Source organism: Gossypium arboreum, chromosome 7 (genome assembly GCF_025698485.1).
Source record: "Gossypium arboreum isolate Shixiya-1 chromosome 7, ASM2569848v2, whole genome shotgun sequence".
In the NCBI taxonomy this organism is placed as follows: Eukaryota; Viridiplantae; Streptophyta; class Magnoliopsida; order Malvales; family Malvaceae; genus Gossypium; species Gossypium arboreum.
The window spans coordinates 92651604-92674492 of record NC_069076.1 but is presented as its reverse complement, the minus strand read 5'-3'; the positions used below and the strand labels follow the sequence as shown (position 1 = coordinate 92674492).

The 22889-nt window shown below is 29.5% G+C and overlaps 3 protein-coding genes across 4 annotated transcripts; 1 reads left to right on the top strand and 2 right to left on the bottom strand.

Moving 5' to 3' along the window:
- Positions 1 to 8458: 8458 nt before the first annotated feature.
- On the bottom strand, positions 8459 to 12322 carry LOC108473033 (uncharacterized). 2 transcript variants are annotated; one of them, XM_017774629.2, is made up of 4 exons: positions 11771 to 12322; positions 10981 to 11647; positions 9885 to 10887; positions 8459 to 8821 (listed from the first exon to the last, which is right to left on the bottom strand). In XM_017774629.2, the coding sequence occupies exons 1-4, from the start codon at positions 12071 to 12073 to the stop codon at positions 8677 to 8679; spliced, it is 2118 nt and encodes a 705-aa protein (XP_017630118.1). In that variant the 5' UTR covers positions 12074 to 12322; the 3' UTR covers positions 8459 to 8676. The 2 variants fall into 2 exon arrangements, with proteins under 2 accessions (XP_017630118.1, XP_052887206.1); XM_053031246.1 differs by having other exon boundaries at positions 9885 to 11647.
- An 858-nt stretch (positions 12323 to 13180) lies between these two features.
- On the top strand, positions 13181 to 15229 carry LOC108455106 (uncharacterized). The gene is made up of 3 exons (XM_017753717.2): positions 13181 to 13650; positions 13871 to 13894; positions 14627 to 15229. The coding sequence occupies exons 1-3, from the start codon at positions 13458 to 13460 to the stop codon at positions 14950 to 14952; spliced, it is 543 nt and encodes a 180-aa protein (XP_017609206.1). The 5' UTR covers positions 13181 to 13457; the 3' UTR covers positions 14953 to 15229.
- On the bottom strand, positions 14639 to 20610 carry LOC108455098 (condensin complex subunit 2-like). The gene is made up of 13 exons (XM_017753710.2): positions 20200 to 20610; positions 19865 to 19966; positions 19211 to 19328; positions 18516 to 18586; positions 18386 to 18446; positions 18107 to 18307; positions 17733 to 18016; positions 17498 to 17642; positions 17149 to 17402; positions 16990 to 17053; positions 16609 to 16745; positions 16272 to 16382; positions 14639 to 15887 (listed from the first exon to the last, which is right to left on the bottom strand). The coding sequence occupies exons 1-13, from the start codon at positions 20455 to 20457 to the stop codon at positions 15699 to 15701; spliced, it is 1995 nt and encodes a 664-aa protein (XP_017609199.1). The 5' UTR covers positions 20458 to 20610; the 3' UTR covers positions 14639 to 15698.
- Positions 20611 to 22889: the final 2279 nt, after the last annotated feature.

Genomic DNA, 22889 nt, shown 5'->3' with positions numbered 1-22889 from the left:
AATAAATAGACTAAATTTTAAATTTATAAAAAGTACACAAATTTATTATATATTTTAACCTTTTACAAATTGTTCGATGTTTGGAAATTTTGAGAAAATAATTACATTGTTTATTTGATTTGGTCCTTTGATTTCTTCTTATTACTTTCAAAATTTAAAAACTTGTGCTATTAGAACTAAAATGGAATATGATAAATAAAAACTATTTAATGTTGAAAAATGATAATAAAGTAACACTTAATCTTGAATTTGGTAATTTTTTCATTTTAATTTTTAATTTTTTATTACATTTTTCATTTTAGTCATTAAATTTAGATTTGGTTAAAATGTAATGACGTAAGACTTTGGTTGAAATTTAGAATATCATGTTATCATATTTTTAATTATCGTTTGATTTAATTTGGTAATTTTATCTTAATTTTTAATTTTTATTAAATTTTCTCAATTTAGCCATTAAATTTAGATTTGGTTAAAATGTGATGACGCAAGACTTTGGCTGATTTTTTAAATTATCGTTTGATTTATTTTATCAGGTTTTAAAAAAGTATCCTTTCCTCTTGCATCTTTAATTTTGATTATTTTTAAAGCAAAACTGTATATGTATATTATAAAATATTAATTAAAGATTAAAATTTGTTTAAATAAAATAATTATTTAATACAATATCAATAAAAAATTTAACTCCATAAATAAAATTAAAAATAAATAAATAAAACACATGTGATTTTTAAATTCTATTTTTTAATTACAATATATTAAATACTAATATTTAAATAATCGATATATATATATATATATATATATATATCTATACCAGCAGTGAACCTAAATAATGAATTCATAAATGAAATAAAAATAAACAATAAAAACACTTGAAAATGATAAAAATAATTTTAATAACTCCATTTAATAATATTTAAATATTACTCTTTAAATTAAAATTTTCAATGCATAAATACTAATTTATAAGCATATATATAATAAAATAAAATTTTGAATAATTTTAGTGATAATTAATTCTTTTTAAAACATTTATAATTTATTACATATTGATACATTAATATAGTTTAATTTTATAATCAAATTATTAATAAAATATTATAAAAATTTAAATAAATTTATAAAAATAATTAAATACATTTTAATTAATACATACAATTAACTGTTTACTAACAAATCTAATCAAAGGGGACAGATGGCAAACAAGTGGAGCCCGCGTAATGGAAGAGTGGACAAAAATGTAATCCGAGTCAACTCAAAGATGCTGGGTGAATCGATTGCCCCATTTCATACTCTAAAATCCTATTTTTTGACTTAATTAGTACTCCACGTAGGATTGGTCGTCATGGGGCTGGACTGAGGCTAAACGAGTTGACTCTGTATGCTTCTTTTTTGGACCGAATCCCTTACATTCACTTGCTTGACCACTGTATTAAAATATTGGTGAAAGTCTCTAAAAGATCCTTGTAGTATAAAGATTGTATCAAATTAGTCCCTTTATTATTAAATGGATCAATTTAGTTCTTATATTATTAAAAGAACCAAATAAGGTTATATTGACATATATTTAACGTTTACTAGTGTTAGAAAAATATATATTACTGTTTAAAAGAGTTAATATTTTTAGAGTTTTTATAGTTTTGTAAATGAAATTTTTCGTTTGGAATTGAACTTCAATTGAAAAATAATATTTTTAAAGATATTTTTATACATTAAAAGTTAACTTTGTTACAATTTAAACTTATTTGACTATTTTCAACAATATAGAGACTAAATTAATCTATTTAACAATAGAGTGACTAATTTAATACAATCCCTATAATAGATGAATCTTTCAAAGTACTTTAACCTTAAAATATTAGTATTATTTCATTAGATCTTGCCCTCATTTTAGTAGTTTGCTCGGATATTGAACGTGATTTCAAATATAATATAGAACATAATTAAATTCCATGGATTAAATTGCAAATATATGTGAACATATTATATAAGAGGGTAGGCAATAGGCTAATAGCCTTGTACCCCAATGATAAATATGCCTTTTAAAATAAGATTATTCAATGTTTATGATTCTTAAAAAATTATTTTGGCTTCATCTTAGATTTTACTTATTGTTTTTTAATAAATTGAACCGTATTTTTAAAAGATATAAACGATATTTAACATCTTGATTAATACAATATTGTTAAAATGTTTTTGAAGTGTTTATACCAATTATTCAAACATATTATAAAAAAAAATACTTAATTATCCAAATTTAAATAATCTAGAAGACGTGAATAATAAGCATATTGGCTGCATTCCATTATAAGTTAAAACAAGAACAAAAATACAAGAGTTAGTGAAATGTAAGTAATTTCGGCCGCATTATTTGAAGCTTTAAGTCAAAAAGAGAGACAGTCTCTTTCTTTTGGTCCCTTCTCTCCACCCACCATTTCCTTTTACTTTGCTTCTTCATTTCTACTTATTCTTCTCATTGCATTAATAAAAATAAAATTAACATTTGCTCCTTTTAAAATATAAAAATAAAAAAGAAGTGTTAGAGGAAGGCCAACTCTTGGAGAAAATTCTTGGAAGTTTTGTTCTAATTAGATGGTATTATCTTTAGTAAGGGTTTTGTCTATTGATATATTATCATTTGGGGCTAAGTGCTCTATATGTTGTTCGACAAGTGTTCAAATCTCGTTAAGAGCATATGTTGAGATTTCTTTACTAGGTAACATGTGTGCATGTACTATCCATTTCTTTAGACATCCAATGAGATGTTCCTACTCTATTGAACTTGTAGTTTCTTCAAGCACTTATGCTATCAGCAAAGTCAAGAGGCAAAACTCCACCAAAGACAATACCAGACGTTAAGGGTGATATCAGTTTGATTCGGTCGAATTTTTTGAATTTTTTTATCGTCCATCATAATTAGCTTCAACTTAGTTTGATTCTCGATTTTTCTATACTATTTTTTTTTGTTTTAGAATTTTAGACTTATTTTGACAAAATGAACTTTATTTCATGGTTGTTGAATATTATTTTACAAAATCTCATAGCATTTTTCATGAATATTTCTAAAAACAATAATTCTTTAAGAACTTTTAAATTGTTTTCATTGTTTTAAATATAAAGTAATTACTTTTGTCATGAAATTAAAATTTATTATATATTAAATAAAAAATAAACTTTGATTTTGGAAAATCGTAATTTTTAAGCTTACAATCCATTAATCGTCTAAACAACTCTATCTAAGCTGGTTTTCAATTTTTTTATTCAACTGTACCAAATATATTCAAGGATCTACCGATTTTTGACAAATGACACTTTAAATATTTTTCTTGAACGAATCAAAAAATATCATAAAGTTGAAAAAGGAAACCTTGGTCTAAAAGGCAAATAATGTTTATAAGAAAACTTAAAGAGGAAAACTAATAAAAAGTTGAGAAGTAAGAGTATAAAGTGAAATGGTGTGGAAAAAATATCAATTTTGAAAAAAAAAAAACGTGATTCATTTAATTAGACCAAATTATAGAAATTAATGTTCTCTAATTTCTTTCTCTTAATGTGAACATGAATTGTAATATTATTGTGTCATTTTATGATTAAAACATTAATTACTTGGTTATTTAATTATATATATTTCAGTATTAGATTTACAATTTGATACATGATTTAGTGTAATTGTATATATAAAATTTTCATTGTGGTTCAAATGTATACATAAAATTTTAATTTTGATTTAATCATATACATTCAAATAAATAAATATATTAATTTATTTCTATATTGGGCAAATATAATTATATGTGTATGCACATAAAACGATACATAACAGTACTTGTCGAATTGAATCAAATTAAATGTTTACATCACAAAATAAGTTAATAATATTTAATGCATTGGGCTTGACAACACGACATATTAATTATAATTATAATGTTTTCTCAAGTTTTGAGTCTAGAATTTAGGGTTTAGTTGGAGGTGGATACAAGAGAGGCGGCAGGAGTCTTGACCCCAAAATGATCAAATTATAAATTAATATAGGGAAAAATTATGCTTTGACTCCCATAATGAAAAAAGAAATTCTATTCAATCTTTTAAAAAAATTATAAAACCATAATTTAATGTATGATAAAAATATATTTGATATCTCAAGATTTTATAATTTAATTTTGACTCCTAAAAAAATCTAGATTCGCTCTTGGGTCTAGCGATAATATTATATTTTGAGTTTAGAGGAAAGATTTTTTTTTTCGAAACAAAAATTTAGGTTTTAAGATTTAAAGTATGTAAAAGAAAAAAAAAAGATGTCTTAAAATTTCTTTGTATGCTTCTATTTTTATTTAATTTCTTCAGCTTTTCCAATTGAAGTCAAAAGAAGTATATGAAAATGGGAACAGAATCCGAGTTGGGAACTCATTGGTGGTTGACAATTAAAATCCATCTCAGTCTCACAACAAACCTATTAGAATAAAATGTTATATTAAAAGTGGATTCAATTTATAGTAAAAAACACAAGTGTTAGGTATCGTATAGCATCAGCTATGGCTAATTGTTTTCTTAACAAAATACCACACAGTAGCAAAGTTAAAAAAACTTTTTTGAGACTCAATTTAAATTGTATATTTTAGGATATGTATTTATAATTTTAAAAGATTAAATTAATTTTTATTATTTTAGAAAACTAAAGTGAAATTTTATTATTACTAATTTAAAATTCGAAAAAAATTCATATTAAAGAGTCGAGCTCTACTTGCCCTTTGACTCGGATACCACCAAATTTTCACATGATTTTAGCTTTTTAAGCGAAATTTTGCATTATATTTTTAAATAACAGAAGTAGCTTTTGATGTTAAATAATTAGGGGAGGGAAAGATACTATTTTTTAGAGTTCTAAATGAGCTTTTATACCCAAAATTAAAATTTCCTGATTCGAGTGCACAACTTTGAATCTAATGGTATGTAATTTAGAAGGTTGAGTGAGAGAATAAAATCGAGAAACACGTGGATGGGTTTTTTTCGCATGTAAAAGATCATGGTTACTCAAACCCAATTAAATTTTATTCTGAATTAATTTATAATTATTTTGAAAATTTTATTATGTAAAATTAATATTTTATATTTAGAATAGTGAAAATAATTTAAAATACTATATAATTTTTTTTCAAATATACATATTAATTGTTTTTATTTACTTGAAATTTTAAAAATATATTTAAAATTTATCAAATAATATTTAAAATCATTAAAAACTTTTTTCAAAATAAAATTAAAAATCCCACACTCTAAAATTAATATGAAAAACTGAGAACTAAATTGAATTATCTTAGTTCATAAAATTCAAAAACTGAAAACAACCCAACTCAACTCTAACAATTCACATGTTTGAATTGAATTGTGACTTTAAAAATATAAATACCAAAATTGACCTAGTTTAGGGATAAAAATTATAGGGTAAAATATATTAATTATTTTTAAATTTTGTTTAAAATTACATTTCGGTTCTCAACTTTTAAAAGTTACATAATAGTCACTAACGTTATCAAATTATTACAATTTTATCACTCAGTTTATAACTTTCATTAAAAAAATAATATTACATCTTAAGTCAATGGATTAATAGTTAATTTGGTCCTTGAGTTATAGTTAAAAAATTATTTTATGTTTTTAAAATTTTAGAGAATACCAAAATGTTCTATTATACTGTTTGGGTTCTTTGATAAGTTTCAATTTTTAAAATTGATATATATTTTGAATTTATAATTCAAAGTACCCAATTTTCTAAAACCATTATTTATTTTCTATAACTTCAATACTAAATTGAGTGCGATTTTTAGTAACTTCTAGTTTTAGAATTTTGAATTTTTAAAATTTATAATACAAAGTGTTATTCTTCTAATCTCAAATTTCAAGTTAAGATTTTACTTTTAGCTATAAATAAAACATATATATTATTTTTAATGATATTGGAAGAATAGAGTTGACGTTGATTTGCATTAAAAAAAAGAAAGATGAAAATGAAGAGAGTATAAAACCACAAAGTAAATTAAAAACAAGTATGATCAAAGTGAATAGGTATTTAATGGTTTTCTTTGTATGAAAGTTCAAAGATTGTGATCTTTTATGAGATTAGATGTGGAAAAGTTAGCTACAAAAATCTTTTTTGTTCTTGCTTCAATTGATTTTTATATGATTCTTTTATTTATCCTTACATTTTATAAAAATAAAATAAAATTACTATGATTCTTAAGAAAAATTTGAAAATATTAAAATAATTTTTAACTATAACTCGGAGACTAAATTGACTATTAACCCTTTGATTTAAGATCAATGTTAGTTTTTAAACGGAAGTTAAAACGTTAATAATTATTATGTAATTTTTAAAATTAGATAAATGAAATTTAATTTTAAATAAAATTATATGATACCATTTTTAATGATAAGTGTATTTAATAAAAGTAGTATATATTAGATGCAGAAAATGGATGGAGGAGCCGCGCATCATATTTGGGTTCACATTCAACATTCAACAACCAACAATTTTGTTTTTTATTAAAGAAAAACAACATATGACTATTTAACTTCAGCTCACCTATTTATTCTATTTTTATTTAATTATTGTTTTAAACCAAGCTTTGAATCAATTGCCTCATGTTTGATATTCAATCAATTGGCATTTAAATTTAAATATATACAATCTATTTTTAATTCAAAATTATGATGTCTTTTGTAACAAAAATTATTATTTTTATTTTCTAAAATATAATAATAAATAATATATTTCATTTAAAATATAAAAAATTAATACTTAATTCACTAACCATATAAATTGTAGTAATAAAGAAAAAAAACTTAGGCAATGTGAAATAATATTGCCCGATAATTAATTGGGCTGAGTGGAACTCAATTCCACCACATGCGAATGGGGGTTATGTTATCATCGTAGTTGATTTTTATATTCTAGTTTATCCACCACACACACACACATATATATATATATATATATATATATATATATATATATATATATATTGTACTTATAACTGTAACTTTAAAAAATCAAAATAAAAACCTTGAAAAATTATTAATTTAAAACCATGTGAAAAGTTGTACTTAAATTATACGTAATTAATATAAAGTCGGTAAATGGTCCATTTATATCATGCATGTTAAATGATCCATTTATATCATGCATGTTTTCAACAGGGTAAAGCTAAAACTATATTTTGAGAAACCAAAATTAAATTATATATTTTTATTTTATCATTTTAATAGTTTATATTTTATAAATTTTAGAAGATTAAATCAATTTTTTTATCATTTTAAGAAATTAAAGTGTAATTTTATCATTATTAATTTAAAATTTTATAAATTATAAAGAGCCTAAATGAAAAGTTTTTCACGAGGTCGAGGGCTTTCAAACTCTCTTAAATGTAATCCTGGTTTTAACTTTATATATTTGACTTTTTTTGGATTAATGCTACAATTATAATATTAAGTACAAAATGAAAATTTAAATATATCTAAACTCAAATAAAAATTCACATAATATATAATAAAATTAAAACTTGAAAACTTAAAAATAATATGTAATATAGATATAATATCAATGCGTTTAAAAGATACTACGTATGTAGTTAAAAAAACATATGTTGTCATATGTTAAGCTATTGATTGAGTTAATATCATGAATCAATTACAAATCAACTTAATTAATTAATAGTTAAAATACCATAACTTTGCATATTAAATTATATTACTTTAAAGGTATTTTTATTTTATATATTTTAAATGAATACACATAAGACATGATCTTCAATTCCTCTACCATTTCAATCAGAATCTCATTTATTTTTATATCATTTTTAATAAATATATATTTGGTACATAATTTTATTTTTCACACACATTGCGAATATGAACATCATGATCTAATATTTGTTATATCATTTTAATATGCTTATGCATATTTGTACTTTAATCTAACTTTTAATAATAAAAGTACTATGAAAGCCCTATACTAGGAGTAAGAATCGAATTGCATTTTTTTCCTCTATTAAAACTGAAAAAATTATCCGTTAAATCAAAAAATAAATCAATCTTTCTGTTAAAATTCAATCCATTTCTATTGTTAAAAACTAGCCATTGTACGTCAGCATGATATACTTATAGCACGTCACATATCAGTATTTAGTTATTCCGTCAGCCACACACATTTAAACTAACATGGTCTAATTTAACTGAACCAAAAAAGTCTAGAAAAGAAATTGAAAGACCCAAAAACAATATTTGCTAAAAAGTGTTGAAAATTAGTTTTATAAACTTTAAATTTTTTAAACAATTCATGTTCTAAGCAATTTGGATGTAAAATTTCAAATCCATCATTAATTAAAAGCATTTTACATCCAACAAATAATTAAACATTTACTGAAAAAACAATTTTACAAGATCCTAAAAGAAGAAAAAGACATTTTAAAATTCAATAATTGTTTCACAACACATTCAACTAAATAATTAAGGAAGAACAGATTGAACAAAAGGCAAAATCGACCACCACAGGATACAAGAAATAATACCAGATAAGTAGACCAATCAATGCTACAATACAAGGCAAACAACCAAGATCCAATAATATAATAATAAAACTTGAGAGAGGGGCAAAAAAATGGCTGCCAATCATTTAGAAAGTTAGCTACATTCATCTACTTTAGTAGGTACTGAAAGATTGGTTTCCAACATAAATGATAGATCATGCATTTGTGACATCAATACCTCTATTTCATCAGCTTTTGAACCTCCGGTTGTTGCATTGGAGAAATCTTCATCAGCCATCCTGAAACATGTGAAAGCAAATATGAGATATCTCCTCAGATTTTCAGATCTTCCCATATTTGTGGAGTCGTCACCCCGTACCTTAGAAAAAAAGGGATAAATATAAAAACTGTACATGAACTTTAAACCAAAGTGCATTGTCATACATGAACTTTGATTTGGTGCAATTTTATACTGAAATTTTATTTTAATTTAATTTTCACAAATCACGAATAATATTATTGAATTAGCACCATTTTATGTTGATATATTACATTCACAAACAATTATATTAATCTTGTATGAAAATAAATGAATGTATTCATTTTTTTAAATGTGTACAATTGAATCGAAATCAAAATTTCATGTATATAATTGCACCAAAATCAAAATTCATGTTTCAAATTACATATTGAACCATAGTTCATGTATAAATTTGATATTTATCCCTGGAAAAAATAGGAGTCCAGTCACCATATAAATCTAACAAAACATGTCCTCTAACCATTTTCAACATCCATAATTTTTATTCTTGGTTTATGTGTCGATTTGGCCTCTAAATTATCCACGTTCTCTCACCTTGATATCTAAACTTTTCTTGACCAACTTTGGTACTTGAAACTATAACTTTCGTCTCAATTTACACCAAAAAATAAAAAGTTGCCAATAGGAACTTGACACGTGACACATTCTTATTGGATGCAAATAATTTTTGGGATAAGATGAGACAAATGAAAGTTCAAGTACAAGAAAAGGAATATAGTTCAAGAGTTAAAAGCCTTTTTTTTTTTTAGAAGTTAGATCAGCATTTAGCAAGATACTCAAGTCTATTTCTAATTTGGCTTTGTGAAAATAATCATTCTAGTTACTCTCTAGAGTTCTACCTGTTTTGCATTGTTTGTTCTGCCCAATATAGTCTCTCAAATATTCCAAATAACCATAAAATAATTGAGCAAAAACTAATCATTTGTAATTACCACAATGAAATAGAATGTTCAGTTTAGGATAATGACATAAAACAGTTAGTAGGATAATTTAAATATTCAGTTCTGTAGGAAGGAAACTGACAGAGTAAACATACGTACCTGGCTGAAATAGGAGCTTCAGGCCAGATGATATCGATGTCGGTTGAGCCATTTTGATTACTGAATGCCCCTGAAAACAAATCAGTTTGTTTTGAAGAATTACTCAAAGGGTCTTTTGCACCAGTTGAGCTAGTAAAATCATTCCAGGCAGACAAGTCGTTATTATCATCAATAGTAATGGCTTGTTTTGAAGAATCACTGAGAGGATCTTGCTTAGTAGTTGAGCTTTTGAAATCAGACCAATCACTGAACAAATTGTCTGTTTCCTCAATCGATTTTTCATCAGGTGCCTTCTTGTTGCCTGTTAGCAATTGATCATCTGGAAACCAGTTAACATCAATGGAGGAAGAATTATGAACACTCTTAGCTTTTCCGGAATCCATGATATCACCAGTTGCACCCAAGTTTTCAGCTTGATGAGTTAACTTTGAGCTCGAATTACTCCATAGATCATCCTGAAGCCAGCTGTTTGCATTAGACGCGTTGGAGCTATCTTTTGCTTTCATGTCAAATAAATCATTTCCAGATGCAAAAACCGTATCAATGTGATCAGATAGACCAAGTGAGGAACCTGCAAAAGGATCAGATGCTATGGATCCCACACGATTATTTTTAGAATTAGCAGATTGGAAGTCAGTGTCCCATCCCGAAAAGGGGTCACTATTCTTTTCTTCAGTAGTACTAGTATGGATGCCATGTTCATTCGAAGAACTTATTGAAGAATTCAGGATGCTCGAACTTTTAAAATCATTCCAAGCTCCAAACGAATCTTCATCATTGGTTACACTATTTATATTTGCTAATATCTCACCATCCTTATTACCCACATTCTTGTCGAATTGCTCAGTATGATGAACCGTCTTTGAGGTGGAATTACTCCATAGATCATCCTGAAACCGATTACTACTGTGGGATGAAGTTGTGTTATCTACTGGTTTTCCCTGAAACGAGTCTCCTGTTCCAAAGACACTATCCATGTGAGTAGAAAGATCGGCAGAAGAACCTGCAAAATGATCAAAAGATTTGGATACCTCATGGTGAGTTTCAAAAATAGTAGATTCAGAGCCAGCCTCCAATCCAGAAAAAGAATCACCACCTTTTTCATTCATTGACTTCAAGCCATCGGCATCCTGATCCGAAGAACCTTGTGTGTTAGTGGAACCCGTAAAATCATTCCAATCATCATCGTCATTAATAGTTCTTTCACCAAGGGTATTGCTGATGCTGCTTTGAGCTTGATCACCCGAAGTGAAATTACTCTTCAAATCACCTTGAAACCAGTCAGTCGTTTTGGATTCCGATGAAGTTTGATTGCCTTTATCTTTTCCATCAAATAAATTCGTACCCTGCCCGACAACCGCATCATCAATGTCGGAAGAAATACCTTTCGAAGAACTTGCAAAAGGATCAAACGACATGGTGCTAATAGCACCGTGATCATCCGACTGAAATTCAGCCTGCCAACCAGAAACAGCACCACGCGATTCATGGACATTACTTCCAGTAAAACCGGTCCCTTTCTTTACCACCGATGTCCCTTCCGAGGGAATTGAAGCAGAACCCTCTTTTCTTTCAACTAAAAAATCATCCTCAACATCAAATCCAGCCAAATTCAAAGGATTACTCTTTCTCAAACCAGATTCAAATCCCTTAAACTCTACATCATTCCACTTTATTTCTAATCCCAAAATATCAGATAACGCAAACTCCTCTCCACTTCCTTTAACCTTTCCATCCCCATCTAAAGACTCCCCCACATTTTCCTACAATACCAAAATTTCACCCAATAAAAGAAAATCCAAAAAAACTAAAACAATAAAACCCATCATTCTATTACAATTAAATTACATAAACAAATAAAAAAATAACAGAAAACAGTGACTTACAGATCCATCCAAGTTAAGTGAGTGAAGGAACCATCGGTACCCAGAAGTAGACTGGAATTTGATCGGCGGAGGCGGTGTCTCGGTGGGGCGTTTGCCGCAGAAAATACAAAGGATGGAATCGGAGCCTCGGAGGAGACGAGATTTGCAGTGGATGCAACGGCGGCGAGGTGAATCGCTGGTCGAGTGAAACAAAGGGAGACCGGGAAGCGATGGGTCGGTCGAATCATATGAAGGTACGTTGGCTTGCTTGCGAAGTGAGATCTGGAGTTGGGTTATTAAATCTTTAGGGATTTCAATAGCCATTTTTTTTTCTTTGAATTTTTTTTAACGATCTTCTTCTAGTTCTCTCAGTTTTGTTGCGTAATATCTGATCTCATCAGCATCGATTTTTTTTTTTCATTTCAACGGTGAGCCGATGAATAACGAACCGGTGGTGCAGGAGATTTGGTTCGTAAAGTACGGTGTCGTTTTTCTAAACAGGTTTTTTCTTCCTAGTCTTGGGGTTGTATTGGGGTTTCTAGGAACGGCCCAATTTCGAGTTGGATCTTATGTTTTAAATTTTAGTCTAATTTTATTGGATTAGTAAAATTTTTTTTTAGAAAAGATACAAAATAATCACTTAATTATTTAAGTTTTTTTTTTGGTTACAACTATCTGCTGGCAAATAATAATAACTTTTAATATTGACATAATAATAATTTTAACCTTTAATATTTATACATTGTATCAACTTAGTCTTAATTCTAAAAATCAAATCCTCGTCATTTATCTCATTAGTCATTTCAAAGTTAAGGGTAGTTCAAGTTTTTTATTCGATTAATTTCACATTTGTATCAATACTTAGGTTTAAGTTCAACATAGGCATAATGATTTATTTAAGTCTTTAACTTTAAAAAATAATTTTATCTCTTCATTTAACTTTTTTTAATCGTTGAACTTACGTTGTTTGTCAAATCATTTTAAAATAGATGGAAAAGTTAATATCTGTTACCTTTTACTGACGTGACATTCACGTGTATGCCACATAAATGATTAATTAATTTTTAAAATTAAAAATATTAAAATTACTAAAATTATTTAAAAACATAAAATTTGTAAAATTTATTTAATTATATTCTATAATTTTTATTAGAATGTTTAAAAATTTTAATTAATTGTTTATATGATATACACATACGCTATCACGTGAATAAAATTAATAAACATTAATTTTTTCATTCATTTCAAAATGTTTTGACAAAAATATTAGTTTAAAGATTAAAAGAAAAAATAATAAAAACTAAAATTATTTTATCTGTAAAATTAAAACATCAAATAAATTATTATACATTTGTTTTTTATGATGAAATTCGAGTAAATGGGATCGAATATTCAAGGTAAAGGCCGTATTTACTTACCGTAAGACAGGCTTGTCGGTGCAGGGCCCAAGCCAGCCATGACCCTACGCGTTTAAGCCACAACAGTTTCGTACTTTCTTCAAAACAAAAACAACTGTCAAAACACCGTTGAATAATAACTAGTAATCGAAGTTCAAAACAAATCAACTTTCGATTTGACATTTCCCCACTTTTTTTTCTTAACCTCAAATCGATCTCTGAATCTATACAAAAAAAGCTAACCAAAATCTATCTCCATTTCAATTTCGCACTGAACCCAAAAAAACCAGAGTCCCTTTCTCAGAAAAGAGATGACAATGAACCATGCGGCAGCGGTGAAGATGGGGTTAGGTTTACTAGGTCTATGTTTATTCGGCTACATAGTTGGTCCACCACTATACTGGCATCTCATGGAAGGCTTGGCTGCCGTCAGCCGTACTTCCAACACTTGCCCACCGTGTCTTTGTGATTGTTCTTCTCAGCCACTTCTCACACTCCCTGAAGGTATATTTCCAGATCTGGGTTCGATCTCGTCTCTTCAACCATTTTTTTTCTTCCTTTCAATTTTTATTTGACTTATCTTGGATTTCATCAATTTCCCAAGCTATTGGTTTTGTATTAGCATTCATCGTGTTACTTGCTCTGCAATTTTATTGTTTATTTTCTTTTTTTTATCGGTCCAAATCTATGCTAATTTTGTGATTTCTGTCTTTAATTTGTGCAGGACTGAGCAATGCTTCCTTTGCAGGTTAGTTTCCACTTTCTATATGATGGATATATATATATATATATAGCCACAAGGGCTTAGGTTGAAGTCAAACTGAGTCGGACCTAGGGGTGTAATCAAGCCAAATCGATCCCAAGTTTGATTCAAAGTTAAAAGTTTGATATTCGGCTTGAACTTGATTGAACATTTAGCTCAAGCACTCTGCTTGAGATATAATTAAGTTTGATTATCAATTTTCGTACTCAAGTCCAAATTTGAGCTCGATTAAGCTCTTAGCTCGATAAGAGCTCTCAGCATTACTAGCTCAAATTTGATTTCATTGATGATAACTCAAGTTCAGCTTGATAATTACCAAATTGAGTTCTTAGTTTTTTCTGAAGTTGAACTTGAATAACTTATTAGCACCAATATCTCATTTCCATTCTAATCAGACCCCATTTCAAGGGCAAACTCTCACGTAGCTGTTTTGTTTTTTAATTCATAAGTTTTAAGTTGAAAGCTTTTCTTAAATGAACATCAAATTTCTTGCCACTTGCATTTTTTTTCCTTTGATGTGATTGAATGCAAAGGCAACATTGCTCTATATATGATCGATTTGTGGTGCTGCTATGTTTTCTGAGATTATCGTTTTCTTGTGCTAATTAAAGAAATGTATGAACTACGAAGTAAACGATTTATTCTAGGGTGATATTAGTCCATTTAGATTCTTTTATATGGTCAGTGAATTAAAGGTTGAATTTAAATATTCTGCAGATTGTGCAAAGCACGACCCGGAAGTGACCGAGGATACTGAAAAGAACTCCGCAGAACTTTTAACGGAGGAACTGAAGCTAAGAGAAGCTGAAGCTTTGGAAAGTCAGAGACGGGCCGACATGGCATTACTCGAGGCTAAGAAGATAGCATCACAGTACCAAAAGGAAGCAGACAAGTGCAATTCAGGTATGGAAACATGTGAAGAAGCAAGGGAGAAAGCTGAAGCAGCACTGGTAGCTCAGAAGAAATTGACAGCGATGTGGGAAACACGAGCTCGTCAAAAAGGGTGGAGAGAAGGGTTTGCCAAATCTCATACAGACTCGTAAGGTAACATTCAAGCTGTCTAAATGATCCGTCATTGCCTCGTAAAAGAATTTCAAACAAGAATTCCAGAGTTAATCCTATAGGTAGTCTTTAAGTATAGTTACCCTTGTTTTCTATGGAGCCAAACATCATCATCCATTAAAAAGGCCCAAACCTGTTCGTGTTCTTGGTGAGTTGTTGCTCTTGTAAGATCATTTTTAATTCTTTCAGCACTCCTGTAAGACTCTTAAAAATTATTGTGATTCTTCTTATGGAGAAAAGAAAAGTTGGACTACAAAACTTGTTTATAGTTCTATTGGAAATTTTCTTGAACACTACTTTCCAATGCATAATCATAATATACATTAATCACAATCATGAGTTTTTTAACATACAGGGACTAATTTGATCATTTATTGAGTAGAGAGGGACCTCTGTAGTACTTTTACCATTATATAGCAATTATATCAAATTTCATGTAGTTAAAGTGCCTTCCAACAATAGGCAAAACCCTCCCATCAGTGCTAGATATAAATCATTATGTAGCAAAATCAACATTGTTTTGAAAGAATATTCGGATCGTGAGGTACAGAGCATCAAAGATTTTAAGCAACTCTACTTAGAAGTATGAACAAAATCAGGGTTACAACACTTTCAGAAGCCCCAGCAACTCAGTTGTTGCTGAGCTACTGGATTTAAACAAGTATTATTTTACAAGCAGTAATAGTTTTGAGAGATGATCTAAAATCGACTCAGTAATGTGCTTACCTTAGTGAGGAATTTGTATACCGAGATCATCCATGTCGGGGCGACCATGGATGCGCAGTCCATGCTCATTGGCCAAATGTAGCAAGCATATGAAACACAGATGAGGGGTGATTTCCTCGGTTGTTGCAGCAGCTTTGCAATCAGCAGGAAAGCTTGCCAAGAGATGCTTGAATGATGTTTCTTCAGGGCTCTTTACAAAAGAAAACATGTTGAAAGTTAGAATTCTTCAGGGCTGGAAAGTTATTTTCCAACACGATAAAAATGCGGAGAGTGCCTCCTGTTCTCATTTAATGACCAACTGTCAATCGAATCCGAAAACATCAATGCGGGTAACAGTCAGTGAAAGAAATCAATTTTCTAAGGAATGAGACAAGTACTCATTTCATTATCAGTTTTTCCAGTGTTTGCACTGCCAATGGTGCAAATAACACAGATGAATTTGACTGCCTCCAGTTGCAGGCAAAGCCAATTCGGGGAGATTCTAACTGCTTAGCATGTAAGGAATATAACGATAGTAAGATGACTATCCTTTGTAATTAAAACAATGTTACAAAAAGGTAAAGAAAATTGATACCTGAAATGATGTTTCAGGAGATTGTTGCATATGGTCCCAAAGAGTTTCTTTCAAAGCTTGAACATCGACTTGTTTAGAGGTCTTATCATACTGAACTTCAATTTTACTAACCTGAAAATGAGATAAGAAAAATGAGAACCATAAAAAAACTAGCAATGAACTACACATTTAATGTATGAGATAATTCAGGGCCTATTATCTAAACCCTCAAAGCAGTAGTTGAGGTTGTAATTACTAAAAATAAAAAATACAGTCCCTACAGCTACTTGTTTCACTCTAGAAGGCACCATCAAGGGCTAGCATGGAGAAACCCATAAATAAAGGCTAAATGAACAACCTGTCGAGGCTGAGAAACAAGCATGCCGGAGTCATCAACATCGCTATGATCAACTTCGTTGCCAAAACCACCAAATGCACTTTGTTCATCCCAGGATGGCTGTGGACCATAATCATCAGACTGTTCCCTTGATTCATCTGAAAATCAAGTAAGGTTTGAAGATAAAAACTACACCATAGCATATCAGTAAATGTTTTACATTTTATCAAGATCCCTTTTTTTTTTCTGGCCGCAAGCCGCAAGGCAATGTGTAATAATCTATTAAAAACAAAACAAAACAAAACGTAACCATTAACATGAACATTTTGAAAAAGCAAGGAAAAAATTCTGAGTATGCATTACTAGACTGCTTGGCTGCTAAACATTCAAGAAAAACACTACCTATTTGAGAAGTATCAATGAGAGAATTATCTGACAACTTCCTTCGCCTCCTCCTGCCAAGGCACTGCAAAAGAATGTCTCTAATTAAAACCAAGTCAAATAATGAGAAGAACATTAAACAAGTCAGATTTTAGTAGTAAACTTGTGGACAAACATTACCATCACATTGGGTAAAAGAAACAATTTCACAAGATCCTCAGGTTGATAGTGGCAATCTTCAGGAAGCTTTGTATTACAAGGTGCTCTGTTAGAAGGTAGCAGTAATGATTTCAGATTTTTGGGAGGAGAAAATATGTCTAGCAATTCATCATCCAAGGCTTTTGTGAAATCAATATCGGGCTCAGTTTGTTTTTTATTTCTGGCTTTCTTTGTTGACGCTACTGTATTTTCTTCATTAGGGACATCCTCGGAACCTATGGTATTCGACGCTCAAAATTATGTTATTGAACTATGAAAGGTAAAAATGTTGATAAAATATAGAACTTGCCACAAGCTCCATGACATGTACCTTTAGTTTTTCGATATTTCCAATGATCAGGACCGGCCCAAGCATTTTGTTTCAAAGGAAACCCCAAGCTCAAAAACAAATATTCATCAACCTCTTCAAATTTGTCATCTGCATCAGGATTGTTGAAAGAAAGTTGCTCTGTATCCTGTGGATTTCAATAACAATCTATGAATGAAAAGCACACAATTCTATTCTTAACCAATGCAAACTATTAAGAGAAGGAAATATGTTGAACCTCCTGATAACTCGTAAAAGTTGGCTCCACTCCATTAAATTCCTCATCAACAATGCTTGGCTGGTCATCATGATCAAAACCATCAGTTTCAAAACTCTCAAATGCAACACCACTAAACTCATTTTCATTATTTGTAGTATCAGCTTGGTCTTCTGATCTTTGACTGCAGGAAAAGTTATCCAGTGGCCTTCTGTTATTTTCATCAAATTGATTGACTATGTTCTTGAGAGTCGGTGAAATCTCATCTTTTGCTTGCATGTTCGATATCATACGCTTAATGTATTCTGTAAATAGATCAAAGAATGATGGTAATAACAAACCCACTTTTCTCAAATAAAGATGTCAAAACACACCAAGGAAAACCAAGAGCATACCTTCAGCAAAAGATAGATCAATTGTTTCAGATACATCGTATTGATGCGAGCAAGGAATTTCCTTTCCTGGCACTTCAAATGAATCAAAGAGAACCCTACATCCAGCATAAACACCAAGATTGTTCAACAAAAGACCTTTGGCTCCACCTTCATCAAATTGTGCAGATGTTTGATGATATAGAGGATCCACTGCAAAGGCCACTGAAAACAAAAAAGATGGTGTTATAATCAAAGCTTGTGACTTATTCTGGAATCAACATTGTTGGTATATTTGATTACCATCAAATTTCTTTACATTAAGAGCCTCAAAAGAAGATTCCAAAGTTGATAAAGGTGACATCTGCATACATAGACAACCCTTAATGTATAGTTTGAGTTAATAACTTCTTTAAATTCCAAGACCACAAACCTTTTTCTCCGTCTCTTTCTTTGCATTGACTTTCTGTGCGGTTTCAGCATTGTTATCCTCTCTCAGAGAATCTGGCATTGCAACATAACATCACATTTAGCTAAAATCTTGCAGGATAAAGCTAAGCACGTCAAAAGATGAGAAAATTCTGACCATAACCTATTCATACTTTCCATGAAAAAGCTTAATAATTAATCTGCATCAGTTGAGGTTGGTTCGAATCCAATCTTATGTAATCATTATATAACCTTTCATCATTATGTTAGACTTAAAGTAGATTTTCCTTTTCTGGTCAATCAGACCTGAACTAGATGAAACAGAGGGAATTAGAAACCTTGAAGTAAATGAATGTTTTAGATAGCATTGTTGGATTAACTGTGTCTATTTATTTGCTATCTGCTATCTGCTACATAGTTTATAACCATAGCATATAGAGTTTATCAACAACAATTCCAACAACACTAAAATCTTCAACAATAGCATGCCTTTGTACAGCCTCTTGCATGTCATGCTGTGCAATAGAGAACATTATGCCCTTAGCATGGGTTATTCCTTTATTTAATAGGTTTGGAAAACCGAGAAGCTAATCTGATGACAAGCAAATGCAATAAAGAGCTTACATTGATAAATATCATCAGACATACAAACAGTGACGGAGAGAAATAAGGTAGCTATCAGCTTAAAAGAAACCTAACCTTGCTCATTTTCATGACCTGCTCTGTTTATCCCACCCAGAACCTTGTATGCCTCTGAATGAACCGAATCCACCCTCAATGAGTAAATCTTAACACCAGCTTCCAGAGTACAACTGGCCTGTACAAAATTAAAATGTAACTCAATCATTAAACATGGAGAAACGATGACAACATTATCAAACATTATCAATCAGTCAATCCATGATTTGTTTGACAGTTTTTGTCCAAACATTTCTAACAATTTTGGCTTTCTCAGTTATGAGCTGACTCGTCAATATTTGACAGGACATGAATACAGAAATATCTCTAAATCTATACAAATTATTAATGTATCGAAATTCATAAAAATATAAAATAGCGTAAATACAATTATGAAACGACAAAATACAATGTTAATATGATACAGGTGTTGCCAAGTCTAGTATAACCAACGGCTTCAGCTCAACATTTGCATTGGAAATGGATAAAAAAACAACATATCTCAAAAAACTTCTTGTTTCAGACTTTCAGTATTAGCATCAATTTAATTTGTTAGGATTGCTATAACATTATCCGTAACTAAAAGAAAGTGCCTTCTCCAATAAATAAGCAACAACGATGCAACATTCTTTACTCTAGTCTAAACCACCTAATATAGTTATTCTATAAACAAACCTTTTGAAAGTTCGTCTCCACATCATTTTCTCCTTCAACCTTGATAATATCGCGAAGATGATCTATTAAATTCAGCTCCCAAGTATTCTTTTGATTAATTTTCTGCACCCAAAAAAGAAAAAGAGAAAATAAATTAAATACAAATACAACGACATCGGAACAATTCAACCGCCATCACTTACAATTTTCTTGATTTCAAAAAAAAAAAAAGAAAAAGAAAAGAAAAGAAAGCACAGATTTAAAATGTATTTACTTAAATCTCAAAAAAAAAAAAAAGAACCCTCATCTTCCTATAAAAAAATTTGTGGGAGAGAGAGAGAACGGAAATTAGATACATTTTCACTGGCCAATTTGATGCAATTTTGGAACAACTCGAGAATCTGGTCTTTAGCGAGGCAAGGGTCGGGATCAGTAGGCGGCTGAGCAAGGGGAGTTACGGGCTTACGGCGGATGGCTGCGGCTCGTGCGGCTCGAGCCTGCGCACGCTCGAGTTTGTCGTCATTAGAGCCTAAGAAGAAGGGACTTGTGGGGGATTGGATGCGAACAGCCATAGGGATCCTTGGCCTAGGGTTAGGGCTTAGTGCTTCGGCCATTGGCTTTTCTTCTTCAACGGTTCACCGGAGCCTGGTTTAGAGATTCTGTATTTGAAATTAGGCGAAAAAAGAAAAACAATAAAGAATGAGTTTTTTCTTCTCTCTTTCTTTATCGATAAAATAATTTATTTTATATCTTCTTTTCTTTTTCCCTCCAATTTATGGTTTGAATCTGAAAGGGTGATGGACAATTTTACGGTGTGGTTCTACGTTGCGTGCGATGTCAGAATCAATGAATCAAGACCGTTGTTTACACTACATTAAGCTCTCTACTAAGGTAGTACCGCACGATATGGTTTGATTTAAAAGTAGCATTTTAAATGTGTCGATATTTTTAGAAAATATTGAAAGTCAAAATTTACTCATCCTTAAAGTTCATTTATTAAATGGATTTTAAATAAAACAACAAATTTGACCCTTTATTAGTTATTTTTATATCTTTTAACTTTTAAATCCAATAAATTTTAATTAAAATAATAAAATTTAAGTAACTACAGAAGATAAACAAAAAGGCATGGAAGTTTGAATAAAAAATTTGAACTTGGGAGATACAATTGCATTTAATAAATATTTGAAGGTACCCTTTCGCAGCGGAAACAAAGAAGAAAAAAGAAAGGGGAATAGAAGAGAAGAGACGAGATGGTCATTTTTTTTAATGGTAGAATTGAAATAGAAGAAAATCTGTGTTCTTCTAATTTTCCTGAAAATGTCTTACTGAATTAGAAAAAGTAAGATATTTTTCAAAATTAAGGGTTTTTTTTCCCGTGTTTTGTAATTGATTTTCCTTTGGGAAAATATTTTCAACCAAACAAACAACGGAAAAGGCTGAAAACCTTTTTCGGAAAATATTTTCCTTCCAAACAAACAAACCCTTAATGATTATAAATTGTAATATATTTTAATACAATACTTAGAACTACCTATAGTCCTTCCTAACCTTTAAATAGGAGAATGATGCGCTTCAGCGCACTCGAACCCACAACCCCTTGCACTGGCAACAATGCTGATGTCAATTGAGCTAAGACTTCGTTTGTTTCATTAAAAATTGCTTCTGAAAAATGATTTCTAAAAAATGACTTACTTTTCAGGAAAACTAATATTTTTGGTGTTTGGATAAACCTGTGTAAAATATTTTATGTTGTTTGGCATATTTTCATAAAAGCTATTTCCAATTAAATAAACATACATTTGAGACTTTATTATCTTTTCATTATTTAATTAAGTTTATTTTATATATATAAACTTATATTTTACATTGTTTTTGCATATATTAAAATTATTTTGTTAAATTCATGTTCATTACAATGTCATTTTTAGTTATATGACTACTAAGTGAGTATTTTTATTTAAAATGTGTCATCAACAAAATTGACTTAACATTTGGACTTGATTCTCAAATTTGAAAAGTAGAGGATTAATTCTTGAAAATAAAAGTATAGGGACTAACTAAATTCTTAAAAATAAAAGTATAAGGACTAAATTCCAAATTTGTAAAGAGTATATGGACTTATGACATATTTTAACCTTTATACTACAAAACATTTATTATTATTATTTTGAAAATACAAAACATTTATTATTAATATATCTATAATTGTAATAAATATTTATTATTAAAATATTAATATTGAATATTTTCAATAATATGTGAAGATTATTATTTAAGATTATTATTTTTAAAATTTATTATTAAAATAATAAATTATATTAATAATTTATTAAATGATTAAATATAAATAATTAAATATGTATGTTTAATAATATTTTAAATTATAATAATTTATAATAATATATTAATAAATTTAGATATTTTAAAAATAAAAATAAATTTTATTATCAATATAATAATATTAAGCTTTATTTAACATAAATTTTATATAAAAATAAAATTACCCATAAAAGAGTTCTTTTTCAAAAATAACTTATGCTTTTCAAAAGGATAAGTTATTTTACAAAAAAAGGGCTTATTTTTCGTTGACCTGTAAATCATTTTTTGTTGACCAAGTTGTTTTCTATGAAACAAACACGGGAAAATGCATAAAACATTTTCCATAAATCATTATATAGTGCAACAAACGGAGCTTAAGACTCTATCAGCAACTGTAATAAGAATTAAACACTACAAAGCATAATAAGATTGATGATTATAATTGTTATACATCAATAACCTAATACCCGAACCCTAGAAAAGATTCGAGCCTCCGACCCATGACCCAACCACGAAAGGACAACAATGCGAACCAGATCACAAAGTAAGGCAATAGACCCAACTTGCAGGAACCTTGTGCAAGCTCATATGGCAAGATCGCAGGTACAACTCACAGAACCAGCTTGCAAGATAACGTTACAGACCTAGCTCGCGGGGACCTAGGAAAGGTCATAGTCTTACCTCGTATGCACCTAAGGAACTTGCAGGAAATTCCACGTGTTCC